This window comes from Tupaia chinensis, unplaced genomic scaffold (assembly GCF_000334495.1).
Source record: "Tupaia chinensis unplaced genomic scaffold, TupChi_1.0 Scaffold000318_1, whole genome shotgun sequence".
In the NCBI taxonomy this organism is placed as follows: Eukaryota; Metazoa; Chordata; class Mammalia; order Scandentia; family Tupaiidae; genus Tupaia; species Tupaia belangeri.
Genome location: NW_006159811.1, coordinates 5,000,329 through 5,014,944, shown reverse-complemented (window position 1 = coordinate 5,014,944; position 14,616 = coordinate 5,000,329). Strand labels below are relative to the sequence as shown.

Below are 14,616 nucleotides of genomic sequence, written 5' to 3'. Positions count from 1 at the left end.
ATGGGTGGGTGTAGATAACCATCTTCTTGATGTTGCAGGTGATCGCTTTGGCCCTGGAGCTACCAGTGACCTAGAGGCGTCATTCCCTATTCAAGACGTCCTGGAAAACTACATTTATTACTTTCAGAGTGTTCATGAAAGTGTTGAGCCGACCCATGACATTTTTAGTTTCTATGTGAGTGATGGCACCAGCCGTTCAGAAATTCACAGCATAAACATCACCATCGAGGTAAAGACTTGGAAAAGTCGAGCCTTTAACATCACAGTTCTACCGGTAGATAGTTTTCTTTATATGGACCCAAAAGCAAAGAAGATTGGATTTGACCTTCAGTTTTAAAGGTTGATTTTAAAATATAACCCCAACCTTCAGAAAACTTGTAGAATTAAGTTTGGCATTTGAGGAAGGTCTGAGTTGGAAAAATCTGAATTTCCATTTTAGAGTAAAATTTATATATCCTGTGTGAAAACAATTTGTGAGAGTCAGAGAAACCTTGACTGTCCCACAGTTAGCTGAAAACTAACATGACGATTTTTCTCTGAAATCATTGGTCTACATGCATACTTGCCTTTTCTTATATTTTAATACATTTTTTTAAAATTATAACATCAAAGAAATGTACCCATTGATGCTGTATTCATTCTCATTTGAGCAACTACACAAACTTACTCTATCAGCCCAGGGAGAGAGAGAAAAAGGAATAAAAGATAAATCTCAGAATGGAATACCATATATTTTGAGAAAATAAATGTATGGAACCCTCTTAAGGGACATAAGAACAGGGACAGCTTTAGAAACCCATGTTTTCAAATGCTGGTGGCCTTCTGCAGGTTCTGCGATATGTTTAGTGTTTTCTAAAACCATTCAGAGTTCAAATGGTGTGCTTTTCTATCCCCCAAAATATACTTGTACGTGGGTCTTCAACAAGTTTGTGGAAAAATGGAATTATGGTACCGATTCATTTTGGTGCATGAAAGTTTTTAAATCCATCCCTAGTTTTATTGTTTTTGTTTTTCTTTCATAATCCACAGCTTCCATGTATTTTTTAAGACCCCCTCATGCTTCTCAAAACATATCTTTATTTTTGGTATAGAAAATATGCTCATTGTCCCTCTAAAAGATACATGAGAAAATTTTTGTAGGATGTCCATCACCTTCTTTGCAAGAGGACATTTTGTGCATGTGGCTTGCTCTCTAGTCACTTTTTTTGTTTGTTTTTAATTTTTTTCCCAAGAGCCTTTTTTAGGAAGAGATAGAGAAACAGAGAAAATGAGAAAGGATACTTCTTGAGGAATGGTCATGCTGCAATCCTTCTCCATCTCTCCCCCTCCCTTAGGATTTTTGGCATGCTTACACATGCACCTGGCATGTTTCTCAAGTCACCTGTTCTGGAACTCCAAGAGCACAGTCAGCGATGTGGGATCCAATAGCCTTAGCCATCATGCCACATCTGGCCCACTATCTTTTCAAACTAGCCATTTTAATTGGGAAGTTAAGATGGTGACACATTGGGACCAGCAGCTGGCATAGTGTCTTAGGTACTGGACTCCCATGTGGCCAACCACAGTTTGCATCCTGGACCCAGTGGCTTGAAGCTTACTCCAAGTTTCTGTGTGCATGCCTAAAATCCCATGAGGCAAATGGAGTAGAAAGGATTGCAATATGGTCATCCTCCAGGGGGTGATTTCTTACTTTTTCTCTCTCCGTCTCTCCAGCAAGCACGCACACCCTATAACAAAAAATTTCTAAAGAAAAAAAAGATGGTGACACATTAAATGCTATTTTGTTAGTGGAAGCTGTTGCAGTAATAGCAGTGTGAATAGCTTAAATTTTCTTTCATAAATCTGTATCTATGTGAGACCTAATATTTCATGCTTTAATCAGAGGAAGAATGATGAGCCCCCCAGGATGACCTTGAGACCCCTCAGAGTGCAGCTGAGCTCAGGAGTGGTGATAAGCAATTCTTCTGTGAGCCTACAAGACTTGGACACCCCAGAGAATGAGCTGATTTTCGTATTGACAAAAGTGCCTGACCACGGTAGGATGCAAACTGCTATGGAAAGCTTCTTAATTGAAATGCCTGATGGGTTATTAGAATAAGCACATAGATTTCAGTTGATTATTCCTCTGCCTTTCCTATATATATGGTCCATTTTTTGCACCGAAATATAATCAAATTCACAGCAGCTGATATTCTTTGGGGTCATGGTAGAGACAGTGGTTGCTTAAAAAGCCTGAATTCTAGCTAATTGGCATTCTCTGAAATTTAATTTCAGCTGTTTTCTTGCCTTGCTGTGTATCCTCAAGCAAAACAGGTTTCACAGTGTACAGATCCTCTCCTCAGAGAAGACATCATTGTTCGATAATCCTGGGCCAGCTCATTCAGCCTTTCAGAGGCATGCCAAATGTCTTTATGAGCTTGTTCCTTTTGCAAAGAAAGCACTTTTCTTGATTTAAACCAGATGCAAAAACCACTGTGTGTATCTTCTACCTACTTCTCTAAATGCCAGCCCCCTAGCATTAGCCAATGCCTAGGAACCAAAGTGGGGTGTCTCAACCCATCATAATGCCTATTGGTCTTTCATTATTAATTATTATTATTAATATTTTTATTTTTAAGTTTATTTCTTTCTTTTTGCCATAAGAGAGAAAGCAGAAGAGAGACAGAGACAGGTACCCCCAGCAGCATCTTTCACTCCACGGTTCACCCCCAGTTTCAGCCAATCGCAGATCATGGGCATGTGCACACCCAGTGTACTCACAGAGGTTTCTGATGTGAACCCAGAACCTTCCATGTGGGACAGGATAGCAGACTGTTGTATTACCACTGTGCCATCATCTGGCTCCTGTTTATTTGCTTCGTTTTGTTTTTTAAGACATGGTCTCACTTGCATTGTTGGGATCTTCCTGCATGGCTTGGACTCTTGGCAACACGACACCATGCCCAGCCTTTAGGATAGACCAGGAATAGAACCTGTGTCTCTCATATGGCTTTAGCCTACTGAGTAGCAGCATCACAAGGACGTGCTGCTGGGACAAGGCCTGGTCTTTCAACGACTATTGCCGTTGATGGAGGGTTAATACAAGAAGCTGTTGGTCATTGCATTTTCTCTTGCTTTCATTCACTTCCCCTTTCTTTAATGGAACACTCTAAGCACTTTAACTGTCCCATTGTACTATGTGACCCTTGAAAATAGAAAAATATACCTCACTCTTAAGACACTTAGTTTCTTCCTGAATTGAAAAGAAATCTAAACTATATTCACATTTCCCACTCTAGACACCCTAAGAGAAAGGCAGTGAATGAAGAGTGCTAGTTTCACCTTGCAGAAGAGAAAAATAAGGTTTAGATAATAAAGTGAGTTTGAATTCATAGAGGGATATGCGATTTCCAAACTACTATATTACCAAATCCATCTGTGTCTTCTTAAGAGACTTTAACCAGGAAAAGTGCTACATTATTTTCTTTATTTGTAGATGAGGCTTATATGAAAGTACTTCAAAAAGTTTGTGGAAAATGTGTTTGCTTCAGTGCAAAAAATTTTGAAATCCATCCATAGTTGATTTTTTTTAATAACATGCATTCTCATGAACTTTTTGAAGACCCCTGTTGTATATAAAAATGCTAAACTATTACACCAAGAGCCTCAGAAATACTTAGCAGTCTACCAAGCTTAACCTAGTGGGAAAAATCAGGCATTTGGGGGTGTCTGGTACTGGCTATCATCGTGTCTTTGTTTTCCTTTCCTCCTTTCCTCAGGTCATCTGCTCCGGAGGCTTACTGCCTTTGAGCCTCTGAAGAATGGGACAGCTTTGGTTCATGGCTCCTCCTTCAGCTACCAGGATATACTTGCCGGGCTGGTCGGGTATGTGCCTGGTGACTCTAGTATGGCAGTGGATGAGTTCCGGTTTTCCCTCACTGATGGCCTCCATGTGGATTCAGGGAGGATGGAGATCTACATGGAACTACTGACCAGCGGCAGCCCCCATTTGGCTGTAAGCCGAGGCCTACAGCTGTCAGCAGGTACCATGGAAGAGAAGAGAGTGGCTGTGGTTCTTTTAACCTTATTTCTTCTTTTGCCAGTGTACAGGACTTTCTTCCATGTGCGTTCTGTGGTTAGAGTTTGAACTATTTGTTCAGGAACACTAAGAATTATGATGAATACATGAGCTTCTGAAATCCTTTGTATTAGATGCCACTGTCTGTGAATCTGAAAAAAAAAAAAAAGGTTAAGAAGAGTTCATAGTATTTCCTGAGTCCTCAAAAATTTTAATTTTAGGGTCCAGCAGATGCCGTGGTTAAGGTGGCTAGATTCCCACATGGCTGACCACAGTTCGAGTCCTAGACCCAGTAGCTTGAAAATCATGCCAGGCACATATGTGTGCATGTCCAAGATCCTGAGAGAAAAATGGAGGAGAAATGATTGCAATATGGCCATCCTCCCTGGGGAGTGATTTCTCATGTTCTCTGTATCTCTGTCTTTCTCTTCTCTGGCAAGCACACATGACCTATGGCAAAAACCTAATTAAAAAAGAAAGAAAGAAAGAAAGAAAGAAAGAAAGAAAGAAAGAAAGAAAGAAAGAAAGAAAAAGAAAAACGTAATCTATCCAACTATTCTTTTTTTTTCTTTTTTAAGAGGTTTTTGCTATAGGGCGCGTGTGCTTGCCAGACAGACAGAGATAGAAAGCGAGAAATCACCCCCCAGAGGGGATGGCCATGCCACAATCCCTTCTCCTCCATTCTCCTCTCGGGATCTTGGGCACGCACGCACACGCACCCGGCGTGAGTTTTAAGCCACTGGGTCTGGGATGCGAACCACGGTCAACTACGTGGGAGTCCAGCGACATAGCCATTACGCTAACTGCTGATCCCTATCCAACTATTCTTTGTCCTAGTTTTCCTTTAACATTGCTCCAGCTCAACCAACCCTGCAGAAACAACAAAAGAACTCTAGTAATACTTTTAGTATGTTTATTAAAAACTAAGAGTCATGAGAAGACAGTTGAACAGTTATTGTGCAGTAAGAAATTATGCAAATAATTGAGAAGGAGCAGGTGTGGTATTTTAGGGTCTAACTTTCACAACTATGTTCTATGTTCAAGCAACACTGAAGAACCTGTGGCAAGTGTTAGTCTTAGGCTCAGTTGGCAGTAGGGAATTACTTAACTAGGGAATAAGCCTTTTGCCCACAGAGATTCTACATCTGTTGTTGTCTGTTTTTACTCTCAGTTGAATTCTGTAGTGAAAAAATATATGATATTTGAAATTTGAAATAATGGTATTTGCAAATTTGGAGAGTCTCAAAGCCCCAGCTATCAGGTCTAGGGTTTGACGTTAGCCTGTTTACAAGTGAACAAGCTAGCCTGTTGCTGTTTCATGGATGCTAGCAGTGGAAGGCGTGAGTGTGCCATGAGAGACAGGGCTTTTTGTTACAGCACAGCAGGCATCATGGGCAATAGCAAGTTTGTCTCAGTTCCCTCTGCCCTCCAAGTCCCACAGGGGTGAGGTAGGAAGCCCACCCAGATAGACCCTCACATGCAGTGGGAAGCATAACAGAAGTAGAACACAGATTAGGCACTCTCCCTGGCATAGCAAGAAGTAAGCGAGTCTGATCTTTGTCCCAGGGGAAGACGTATCTCATCCCTGATGGTTGCTCACTGAGAGATGGGCTAGGTGAAGACTGGCCGAGGCCTTGTATAATTAGCATTTCCCAGCAAGAACATGGAAGACGCTCAGGGCCTCTGGTGGACTGTCCACACATCAAAATGTTTTACACCAAAATGACTAGATCTACTAGAATTTACTATGAGAAAATGGCTGGGTAAGAAACAAGTGGCAAGGCCCTTAGAAGAGATGTTTGCTGGCAGCCCATGCCTTTCCTCCGTTGCCAACCCTCCTGCAGCATCTCGGGGCCCACTGGCTCAGATCCTCCTGCTCTCTTTTTTTTTAAGAATTATTTTTTATTTAACTTTATTTATTTATGTATTTATTGTAATTTGACTAGAGAGAGAGAGAGAAAGTGAGAAAGCACGCCACCAGGTCTAGGACTCGAACCATGGTTGGCTATGTAGGATTCCAGCGCCCATAACCACCATGCCATTTGCCAGCCTCCAGATCCTCCTGCTCTTGATAACTCAGCATATTCTATGCCTTGAGGAGCACTGATTTTGACTATTTGGTCTGAAATGTCAACAAGATACTGGGTTGTCTGGAAAGTCATGATGGATTTTTGCAAAGAAAAATATGTCATGACTTTCCCGACAATCTGTGTGTGAATTTATGTAAAGCTGTTATTTTTACCTTGGTTACCTTCCAGACATTAAATAATGTCTGAACAGATTCCATCATAGATCTATGAGGTAGTTACATCCCAGAACCAAGAGTTATTACATAGCGCTAGATAGTAACCATGGGTCATGGAAGTAGAACAAACTTAAGGAAAGGATGAAAGGGTTCAGAAGACAAAAGAGCTCAACTCTAAATTCAAGGGGTGATTAACAGATGGGAAAGTTGGGATTATTTCACTTAGGAAAATTAAAATGTATTTATCTGGACACTGAGAAGGCAGGTACCTGGTCCCATACCCAAGGAATGTAGGATCATTGAGCCTCTAATCTCCTAAAATAATTTCTTATCTCATCCAAAGGAAACGTGGCAGAATGACCTACTCTCTTTCATTCTCTCCCAGGATCAATAGCACGCATCACAGAACAGCACTTGAAAGTGACAGATACGGACTCAGCTGAGCATCAGGTCGTGTACATCATGAAGGAAGATCCTGGAGCAGGGCGTCTGCAGATGGCCAAGCATGACGACCTGGAGCAAATCTCCATTAAAGGCCCCCTTCGAAGTTTCACGCAGGCGGACATTAACCAAGGTCAGCCAGTCCTCCTCTGCCCACCAAGACTTCCACGGACTCTGCCCGTTGCCCTTGGTAGTAAAATCGGAGTTAAATGCCTGGTAGCCTGTGGCAGTAAACCCTGCACTCTTTGTCTTGTGCAAGAGCTGAATTATCGCTTCATGTATTTTCTTTCTTGTCTCCTCATTTTTTTGGTTTTTTAAAAAAAGGAAAAAACTACCTTTCTTGGCTAAAATGTGTCTGTGCTTTGACAAAACGTTTATGAAATTTGAGGCTATTATAGTGGGGAAAAAGTCATTTTGGCTTGTTGTGATGCTAGAAAGTGTGGGTGGGAGAGAGAATGGAAAAAGAAGTGAGTTGGGATGGATTAAGGTGAAAATTATGCCTTCCTTAGGTGAGCAATTTATATCTCTTTTCAGCTCCCCAAAGAGCACAACTTAATGAACTAAGCAAAATGGAAGGGCATAAATCGGAGCTGCCTGGGGGAAATTACATGGCTCATCCCTCCTCCAGGAAATGCTGATGTAATGTAAAGGCATAAATGTTAAATGCTACGTAGTTACTGTACAGTGCTTTCAGGGGTAGAGAAAGGGAAATAAAGTTACATACTGGGGGGAGAAAGTAATTGGAATCATGTGATGAGGTGCAGTTACAGTTAGAAGTGGAAATATGCCCCCGAAGAACAGAAACTAGGGTCCTGCCTGTGCAATAGCCCCTAAAATTGACAGCAGCTGAGTTGCCATTGGGCCTGTCTGTGCTGTGGTGAAGAGGGTAGAAGAGGTGAAAGAATGTTCACTTAGTCCTTCAATGTTCCTGGTGTCTCTTTTTAAAAAAATAAGACCAGTGCCAGCAAGCATATTGGTTAAAGTGCTGGACTCCCATATTGCCAACAATAGTTCAAGCCCCAGACCTGGCAAGTTGAAACTCTTGCCAAGAGCATGTGCATGTGTGTCTAAAATCCGAGGAAAAAAATGGAGGACAAGGGATTGCAGCATGGTCATCCCTGCTGGGATGGTGGTGGTGGTGGGGTGATTTCTCACTGTCCTTTTTACTGTCTCTCTCTGTCTCTGTCTGGCAAGCACACATACCCTGTGGCAAAAAATAAAAAAATAAAATAAATTTAAAAAATAAGACCAAGAACTTCTTAACAGAAGTTTGGTTATATTTACTTGATAGATATTTGTAAATGCTGCTGTAGATTAACAAAAATATAAGATGTTACACGTCTCCCTTTGGAGTCTTTTGGCTTCTATGTGTTTATTTTGTTGTTTATCTATTTGTTTTTTTGGTTGGTGATAACCCATATTGTCCCATGAGCTAGGCGATGGGGAGTGAAGAGTTCTGGGAGATTGTGGACTGAGGCTCTCATTCTCGTCCCTTGTAACATGGATATGTAATGGGGCAATTACAGGGGCCAACAGATGGTGTAGCATCACTGGGCTCTCACGTGGCTGACCACAGTTCGAGTCCCAGACCTAGTGGCTTGAAAATCACACTGGGTGCATGTGAGTACATGCCTAAGATCCTGGGAGGAGAACGGAGAAGGATTGCAGTGTGGCCATCTTCCCTGGGGGCTGATTTCTCTCTCCCTCTCACTGTCTCTGTGTGTGTGACTCTCTCTCCAGTGAGTACATGTACCCTATGGCAAAAACCTCTATTTAGAGGGAAAGAAAAAAAAAAAAAAAGAGTCACTCCACGGAATGTGGGTGCAGTCAATGAACATTTTACACATAAGCAATTTTGCTGATCTCGTAATTATAAGACCTTCTAAGAGACTGAACCGGATCTTTCAAAATAGCTGAGCCTCAACCATAAGTAATGTTACTTGGGGTGATTTTGTTATGAGGAAGTCTTTGGTTGTGAGAATGTCAATGGTGGGAGAGGAACGGGAGAAAATGAAAACTTTAGATTAAAATGTCAAAAGCAGTGTCAAAATGAGGAAGGTGTTAACTGATTCGTTGGTATGAATACCAGTGGAATTCTCTTTCAGAAATAAGGGTAGAAAGCATTAATGACAATTTTTCCCCTTTTCATAGGGCATGTTGAATATAGACATGCAACAGGAGAACCTAGCGGGAGCTTTGCATTTAAGTTTGATGTGGTGGATGGAGAAGGCAACAAATTGAGTGACCAGTCATTTTCTATCCATGTTTTAGGTAAGGGGGCACTGGGTTTTCTAAAATAAAAATATTCAGCAGCCGTGAGAATTTGTGGTTTGTATGGAGCCTCTTCTCCTAGCTGGTGTGAAGATTGGAAATCATACTCTCTCTGTCACATAAATACTGGCATCTTGGTGTTCTCTCTCAGACATAGGCCTAAGGATTATTCTGAGCTTACTTCAGGGACCAGGCCTAGAATTGAAGGAAAGAGACTGAAAAGATCCTGTTCCACAAAACCAGCAGGTGATTTAGTGACTAGGGCACTGGACTTCCATATGTTTAACCATGGTTCAAGTCCTGGACCTGATAGCTTAAGAATCATGCTGGGCATAAATACGTGCATGCCCAAAATCATGAGAGGAGAATGGAGGAGAAGGGGTTGTGCCATGGCCTTCCCTCTGGAGGGTGTTTACTCACTTTTCTTCTCTCTGTCTCTGCCTCTTTCTGGAAAGCACATGTACCCTATGGCAAAAAATAATAACAATCATAATAATAATCTTTAAAAAAAAATTCCATTCCAAATCACTGTTTCTTCTATTACCAGAAGACAAAGCCCCACCAGTCATCATTACCAATAAAGGGCTGGTCTTGGATGAAAACTCAGTGAGGAAGATCACCACTCAGCAGCTCTCTGCCACTGACCAGGATAGTGAGCCTGCAGAACTGACCTACAGGATCACCAGGCAGCCCCAGCTGGGCCGCCTAGAACATGCAGCCTCACCCGGTAAGTCTCTCATCTCTTACTCCCTTGCACCAAGAGTTGGGCGTTAGTACGTGTGGAAGGCAGTCATAATATGTGTCCACGTACCCTAGAGTCTGGTTTACTTGGTCATTATTGTCTGTATCACTAGTTTTTGACCATTATATACTGCCTTTCATTATACTTAGCACAGTAGATGTTCAATAATTACTTGCCGAAAGTAAATTAAAAATTACTATTTGAGGTAGCAATTTTACCTTCCTAACTAGACTATCAGTTCCTTTAGGGTAAATACTGTACCTCGTCCTTCTTAACTCCCTTGAGCTCATAGAACAGTGTGATTCATTGTGACAAAAAATTCCATTTGACTGGGATCAGCAGTTAGCATAATGACTATGTCACTGAACTCCCATGTAGTCGACCGTGGTTCAAGTCCTGGACCCAGTGACTTAAAACTCACACTGGGCGTGTGTGCGTGCGTGCCCAAGATCCCAAAAGGAGAATGGAGGAGAAGGGATTGTGGCGTGGACATCTCCCCTGGGGAGTGATTTCTCGATTTCTGCCTCTCTGTCTCTCTCTTTCTGGCGAGCGTACGCGCCCTATAGCATAAACCTCTCAAAAAAAAAAAAATTCCATTTGACAAGGTCCCACTACACAGCAGAGTAGTTACGTGCTATGCTTTGAGAGCTGGATCCCACATGGTCAACTGCAGGTTAAATCCCAGCCCCAGTGGCTTGAAAAACATTGGGTGTGTATGTGTGCTTGCCCAAAATTCCAGCAGGAAGGAGAAATGGAGGAAAGGAGATGGCGGTGTGTCCATGTCTCTTCAGGAGTACTTTCTCTCTCCCTCTGGTGAGTAGATGTCCCCTCTGGCAAAGAATGAAAAAGGAAAAAAAAATTTTTTTTGTTTAATTCTGTTTAACAAATAGTGAGCCAGTGTGTATATTGGGAAAGATTCTGGTTAGCTGTTAAGAAATGAAAATAAATGAAACACAATTCTTACTCTCTAGAGTTTTCTAGTGGGTAAGAGAAGAAAACTCTGCAGATAACCGTAACTCAGAAAGAATATTGCAGGTGTTTTTAAAAAGGTACAAACATGGTATCCTAGGAGTTCAGAAGCAGGGAAGGCTACCTCAGGTGGGAAAATGCATAGAGGTGGCATTTGAGAATGTCCTTGAGAGACACTTTGAGCAGACAGAATTTGTGTTCTTTCCAGAGATGGGAACAGCATGGGAGGCACATTTAGCTGAAGCTAGATATTCTAAAAATAGTAGGAGAGAGGGCTCATGGGTAGATAGAGATGTCATGGATGGTTTTCAAAACAGGAATGAGTAATCTCTATTTAATTCAATAGGCAATAGGGAGTCACTGCAGAATTTTGAGCAGGGAGAAGAAGTGAAATTCATCAGGTAGTGTCCAACAGGGTGAATTGAAGAAAATAAAAGGGAACAGTGGCAGAGGTTAGGCAGAGTTGACATCTGGCCATGTAGAGGGTAGGGAGGCTCCACCTGACAGGACAGTGAGGAACAGTAAGATGAGAATGATGTGAGAAAGAATGCCTGGCACCTACCTAGTAGCACTCAAAAAAACATACATAGAAGGAAGGAAGGAAGGAGGGGAAGAGGGAAGCAAGGAATTTAGAGGGAGGGGAGAAGCTATAAAACTTGGCAGCAAGATGCATATTAGGGATATGAGATATTAGCTAACAATCTAAAGGTAGAATTGTCTTTATTTCTCAGAACATAGAAGCAGTGATAGCTTGCTGGAGATTTAGATCCCTATTGGTTTTCTTTGGATTTAGCATAGATTCTTCACTCATTCAACCAAGAAAAGAGCAAAGCCGGTTGTACTTGCCCTTAGGAGACTTGCTAATGCAGGAGTCAGACAATACACAGACAAGCAAACAAATGCCTCGTTTGTCAGATGGTAATGAGTGTTAGGGGGAGAAATAAGGGCATTCTAATAATAAGATGACATTTGAGTAGAGATCTGAAGGAAGTGAGGGAGCCCGCTGCGGTGATATATGAGGAAAGAGCTTTCCAGACAGAAGGATCAGCAAGTGTCAACCTCCTGAGGCAGGATCAGCCAGGCAAATCATGTTCAAGGCACAGCAGCGAGACCAGTGAGGCTGCAGCAGAGTGAAGAAGGGACAGGGTGAATGAGCTTCAAAAGGTGGAGAATCAGGCGGAGGAGGTGAGGGAGCCACATCTGGGTCCAAGGCGATGGTGGAGGAGGGGGTGCTGTATGGTACAGTGTGGAGAGGGGTGGTCAGACTGGCTAATACCCATACTGCACGTGGAAGCAGGTGGCCTGCCCTCTGTCCGAAGTACCTAGGGGAAATATGCAGATCAGCAGCCCAAGACCTTGGCTGCGGGAGACATTTGATAACTAATTCATGAGCTAATTGCTTCTGCCAGAATTCTGTCAGATTGCTGATGGTAGCTCTCCGAAGATGAAAGGGCAGATTCTTGGCTGTTGTGTTCAGCAACTGCACCCACACTGTTCGGTGCTTGAAAGAGCTCGGCATCCATGCCAGGCACAGCCAGGTGCCCACCTGCTGGAGGTCATAGCCCCCGCTCTTGTCCGACTCAGGGTGCATTAAGGATCCTGTGTGGGCTGCTCCAAGTTCACCTTGTCTGTTTTTACAACTCTCAGCCTTCATTGGACTTCAAAGCTGGTTGCCCAGACCAAGGCAGCCCTGCTTAGGGAGAGACAGGCAGGTTATCCTACTCCCTCCTTCTGGGATAGCATGAGGGGATCTTTAAAAAGCTCATGGAAAATGTGTGTCACGGAAAAACTGTATTTCAAAAAAATTTGGCACCAAGATGAACTCATACTTTAATTCTATTTTTCCATAAGCTTTTGAAGTTCTCTCATACCCTCCAAAAATGGAAGGATGCTGTATTTACCTAGACAATTCTTCTACCTGCCCTGTTCTGACAAACTTGAGTTCCAGATCTGTTTCCCCCACTGCACCAGCTTATCCGCCTTATCTGTTTGCAGCCATGCTAAGTAGGGCAGATGCGAGGATCTAACACCTCCTATTGACTCTTGAGAGCCCTTCTCCTTCAAGAGTAAAGCTCCGCGGTGATAGGACAGGGCTTGCCTACCCCTCTCGTACCACTGATCCTACACTGGGCCCTTCTGCTGCATTCAGCCTGGATTCTCTCCTTGTCTCCCACATGAGAACACTTCTATGAGTGTGATTTTTGTTCATGTCACAGGTGTCCCTTGGGAGCAAATGCATGTTGATTACTTTCTGGCCTCTTAGGGCAGCTGGCCACAGCTTCAGGTGACACCATAGTGCCTCCGCCCATTTGTCTTATGAGTGAGGATGGATCTACCAGGAGTTGGGGTTGGGTTGGGGTCTGTTCTTTTCAGGAAGAGCAGTCTAACTCCATGCCAATGATTAGAGAGCAAGTGCTGACCCCATCAGGAACAGATGCCTCCAGAAATTGTCATTAGCCCCCAGTGCTAACAGACACCTTCTTGATGGTTACCTGTGATGTGGATTTACATTCATGCTGTCCTTCTTGGTCAGCTGCTTAAAACCAGTTGTCCTCTTTAGACAAACAGAAAAGGTATAGAATTTCTATTTTCTTCCACTAAAAAATATCAGAAGCCATACACCTATGAGAACTGTACAGAAGACAGATATGAGCCTCTCTCCCTGAGGAAAGCCCAGTGTAAGAGTGAGTCTCTCATGCTGTCTTTTCAAGGGTGAGGGTTCGCACCATCATGTCAGGGCTTCCCTCTACCCCATGCCCTAAAGCCCCTCTTTTTCTGGGGAAATCAGAGTAAAGAGTGTGATTAATTAGAATACAAACTAAACTTCTGGAACAAAGAGACCTTAACATGCAATAGCTTACACACACCCCAATTTTTTTTTTAATCTCCAAATAATCCAGAGATTGGTGGCCCAGAGGCCTGAGGTGGCTCAGTGATATTCAACACGAGGTTTCCATCTCTGGTCCAAGTGGACTACTCTTGTCATCCTCCAACTAGCAGGAAGGAAGGGCCCATATCCTTTAATTTTTAAGAAGAACTCGAAGAACACACATCACTTTTTATCACACCCAGTGGCAAGAACATAGTTACTCAGAAAAGTAGCTAGCAAATGTACACTCTTGCTGGGCATCCAGTTACATAATTAATAGTCACAAGTCATGTTTTAACAGTAAGGGTAGAATAATATTGGACTATAGTGATCTCCAGCATAGCACTGGTTCTCAAGGGACAGAGCATATGGTTGGCACCCCTAGGGTACAAGTCATCACACTGATTCAAGTGGCACAGGAGGAGCAGCCTATAGAGGGCAGAGAGGGGGATGCTAAATGTCCTACAGTGAATGGGTGAAGTCCTAATCCAAGTAATTATCCTGCCTGAAAGGCCAATAGTGCTATTAGTGAAAAGCAGTAGACTGTGGCCTCTAGTCCAAATGCATATCCTTGTCTTGATTGTCATTTCGGTCTCAGTAGAGCATGTTGATATCAGCTCAGATCAATTAGATGAATAACTACACTACGCTCAACACCTTGTGTGTTTCGGTCCCACTGCACGTGCTTCGGAAGAGTTAGGTAGCTACTGCTTCTGGAATACTTTGAAAAGGGCTACCTGGTGTTGGGTCTCCCTTGCTAGTTACGATGTACCTTTCTCAAAAGCTGAAATGACATATGGCTTCTTGGCCAGACCGCTACAAACTATCGGAATTCTCAGAGGCCGTTCAAGTCCTCTGCTGTTGGGGCAAACAAGTGGCTCCTTGTTACATCAGAGAGACAACCTCAGTTGCTTTTCTCTCCCTGTGGAGATCAATGGAGGCCAAACCTGAGCCTCAGGTAAAACTCTTCAGGTGAAGGCATCAGGCATAGCAAGGGCAGAGAAAGGATAACCGCTGAACCG

At 42.9% G+C, this 14,616-nt stretch overlaps 1 protein-coding gene across 1 annotated transcript in view; it reads left to right on the top strand.

Annotated features, from left to right (window-relative positions):
- The window catches only part of FRAS1 (Fraser extracellular matrix complex subunit 1), a 321,939-nt gene that overhangs the window by 220,551 nt on the left and 86,772 nt on the right, over positions 1 to 14,616 (top strand). The window contains 6 exon segments of the mRNA XM_027773018.1: positions 39 to 229; positions 1,883 to 2,036; positions 3,759 to 4,022; positions 6,688 to 6,876; positions 8,895 to 9,014; positions 9,562 to 9,741. Coding sequence (XP_027628819.1) covers positions 39 to 229; positions 1,883 to 2,036; positions 3,759 to 4,022; positions 6,688 to 6,876; positions 8,895 to 9,014; positions 9,562 to 9,741 — 1,098 coding nt within the window.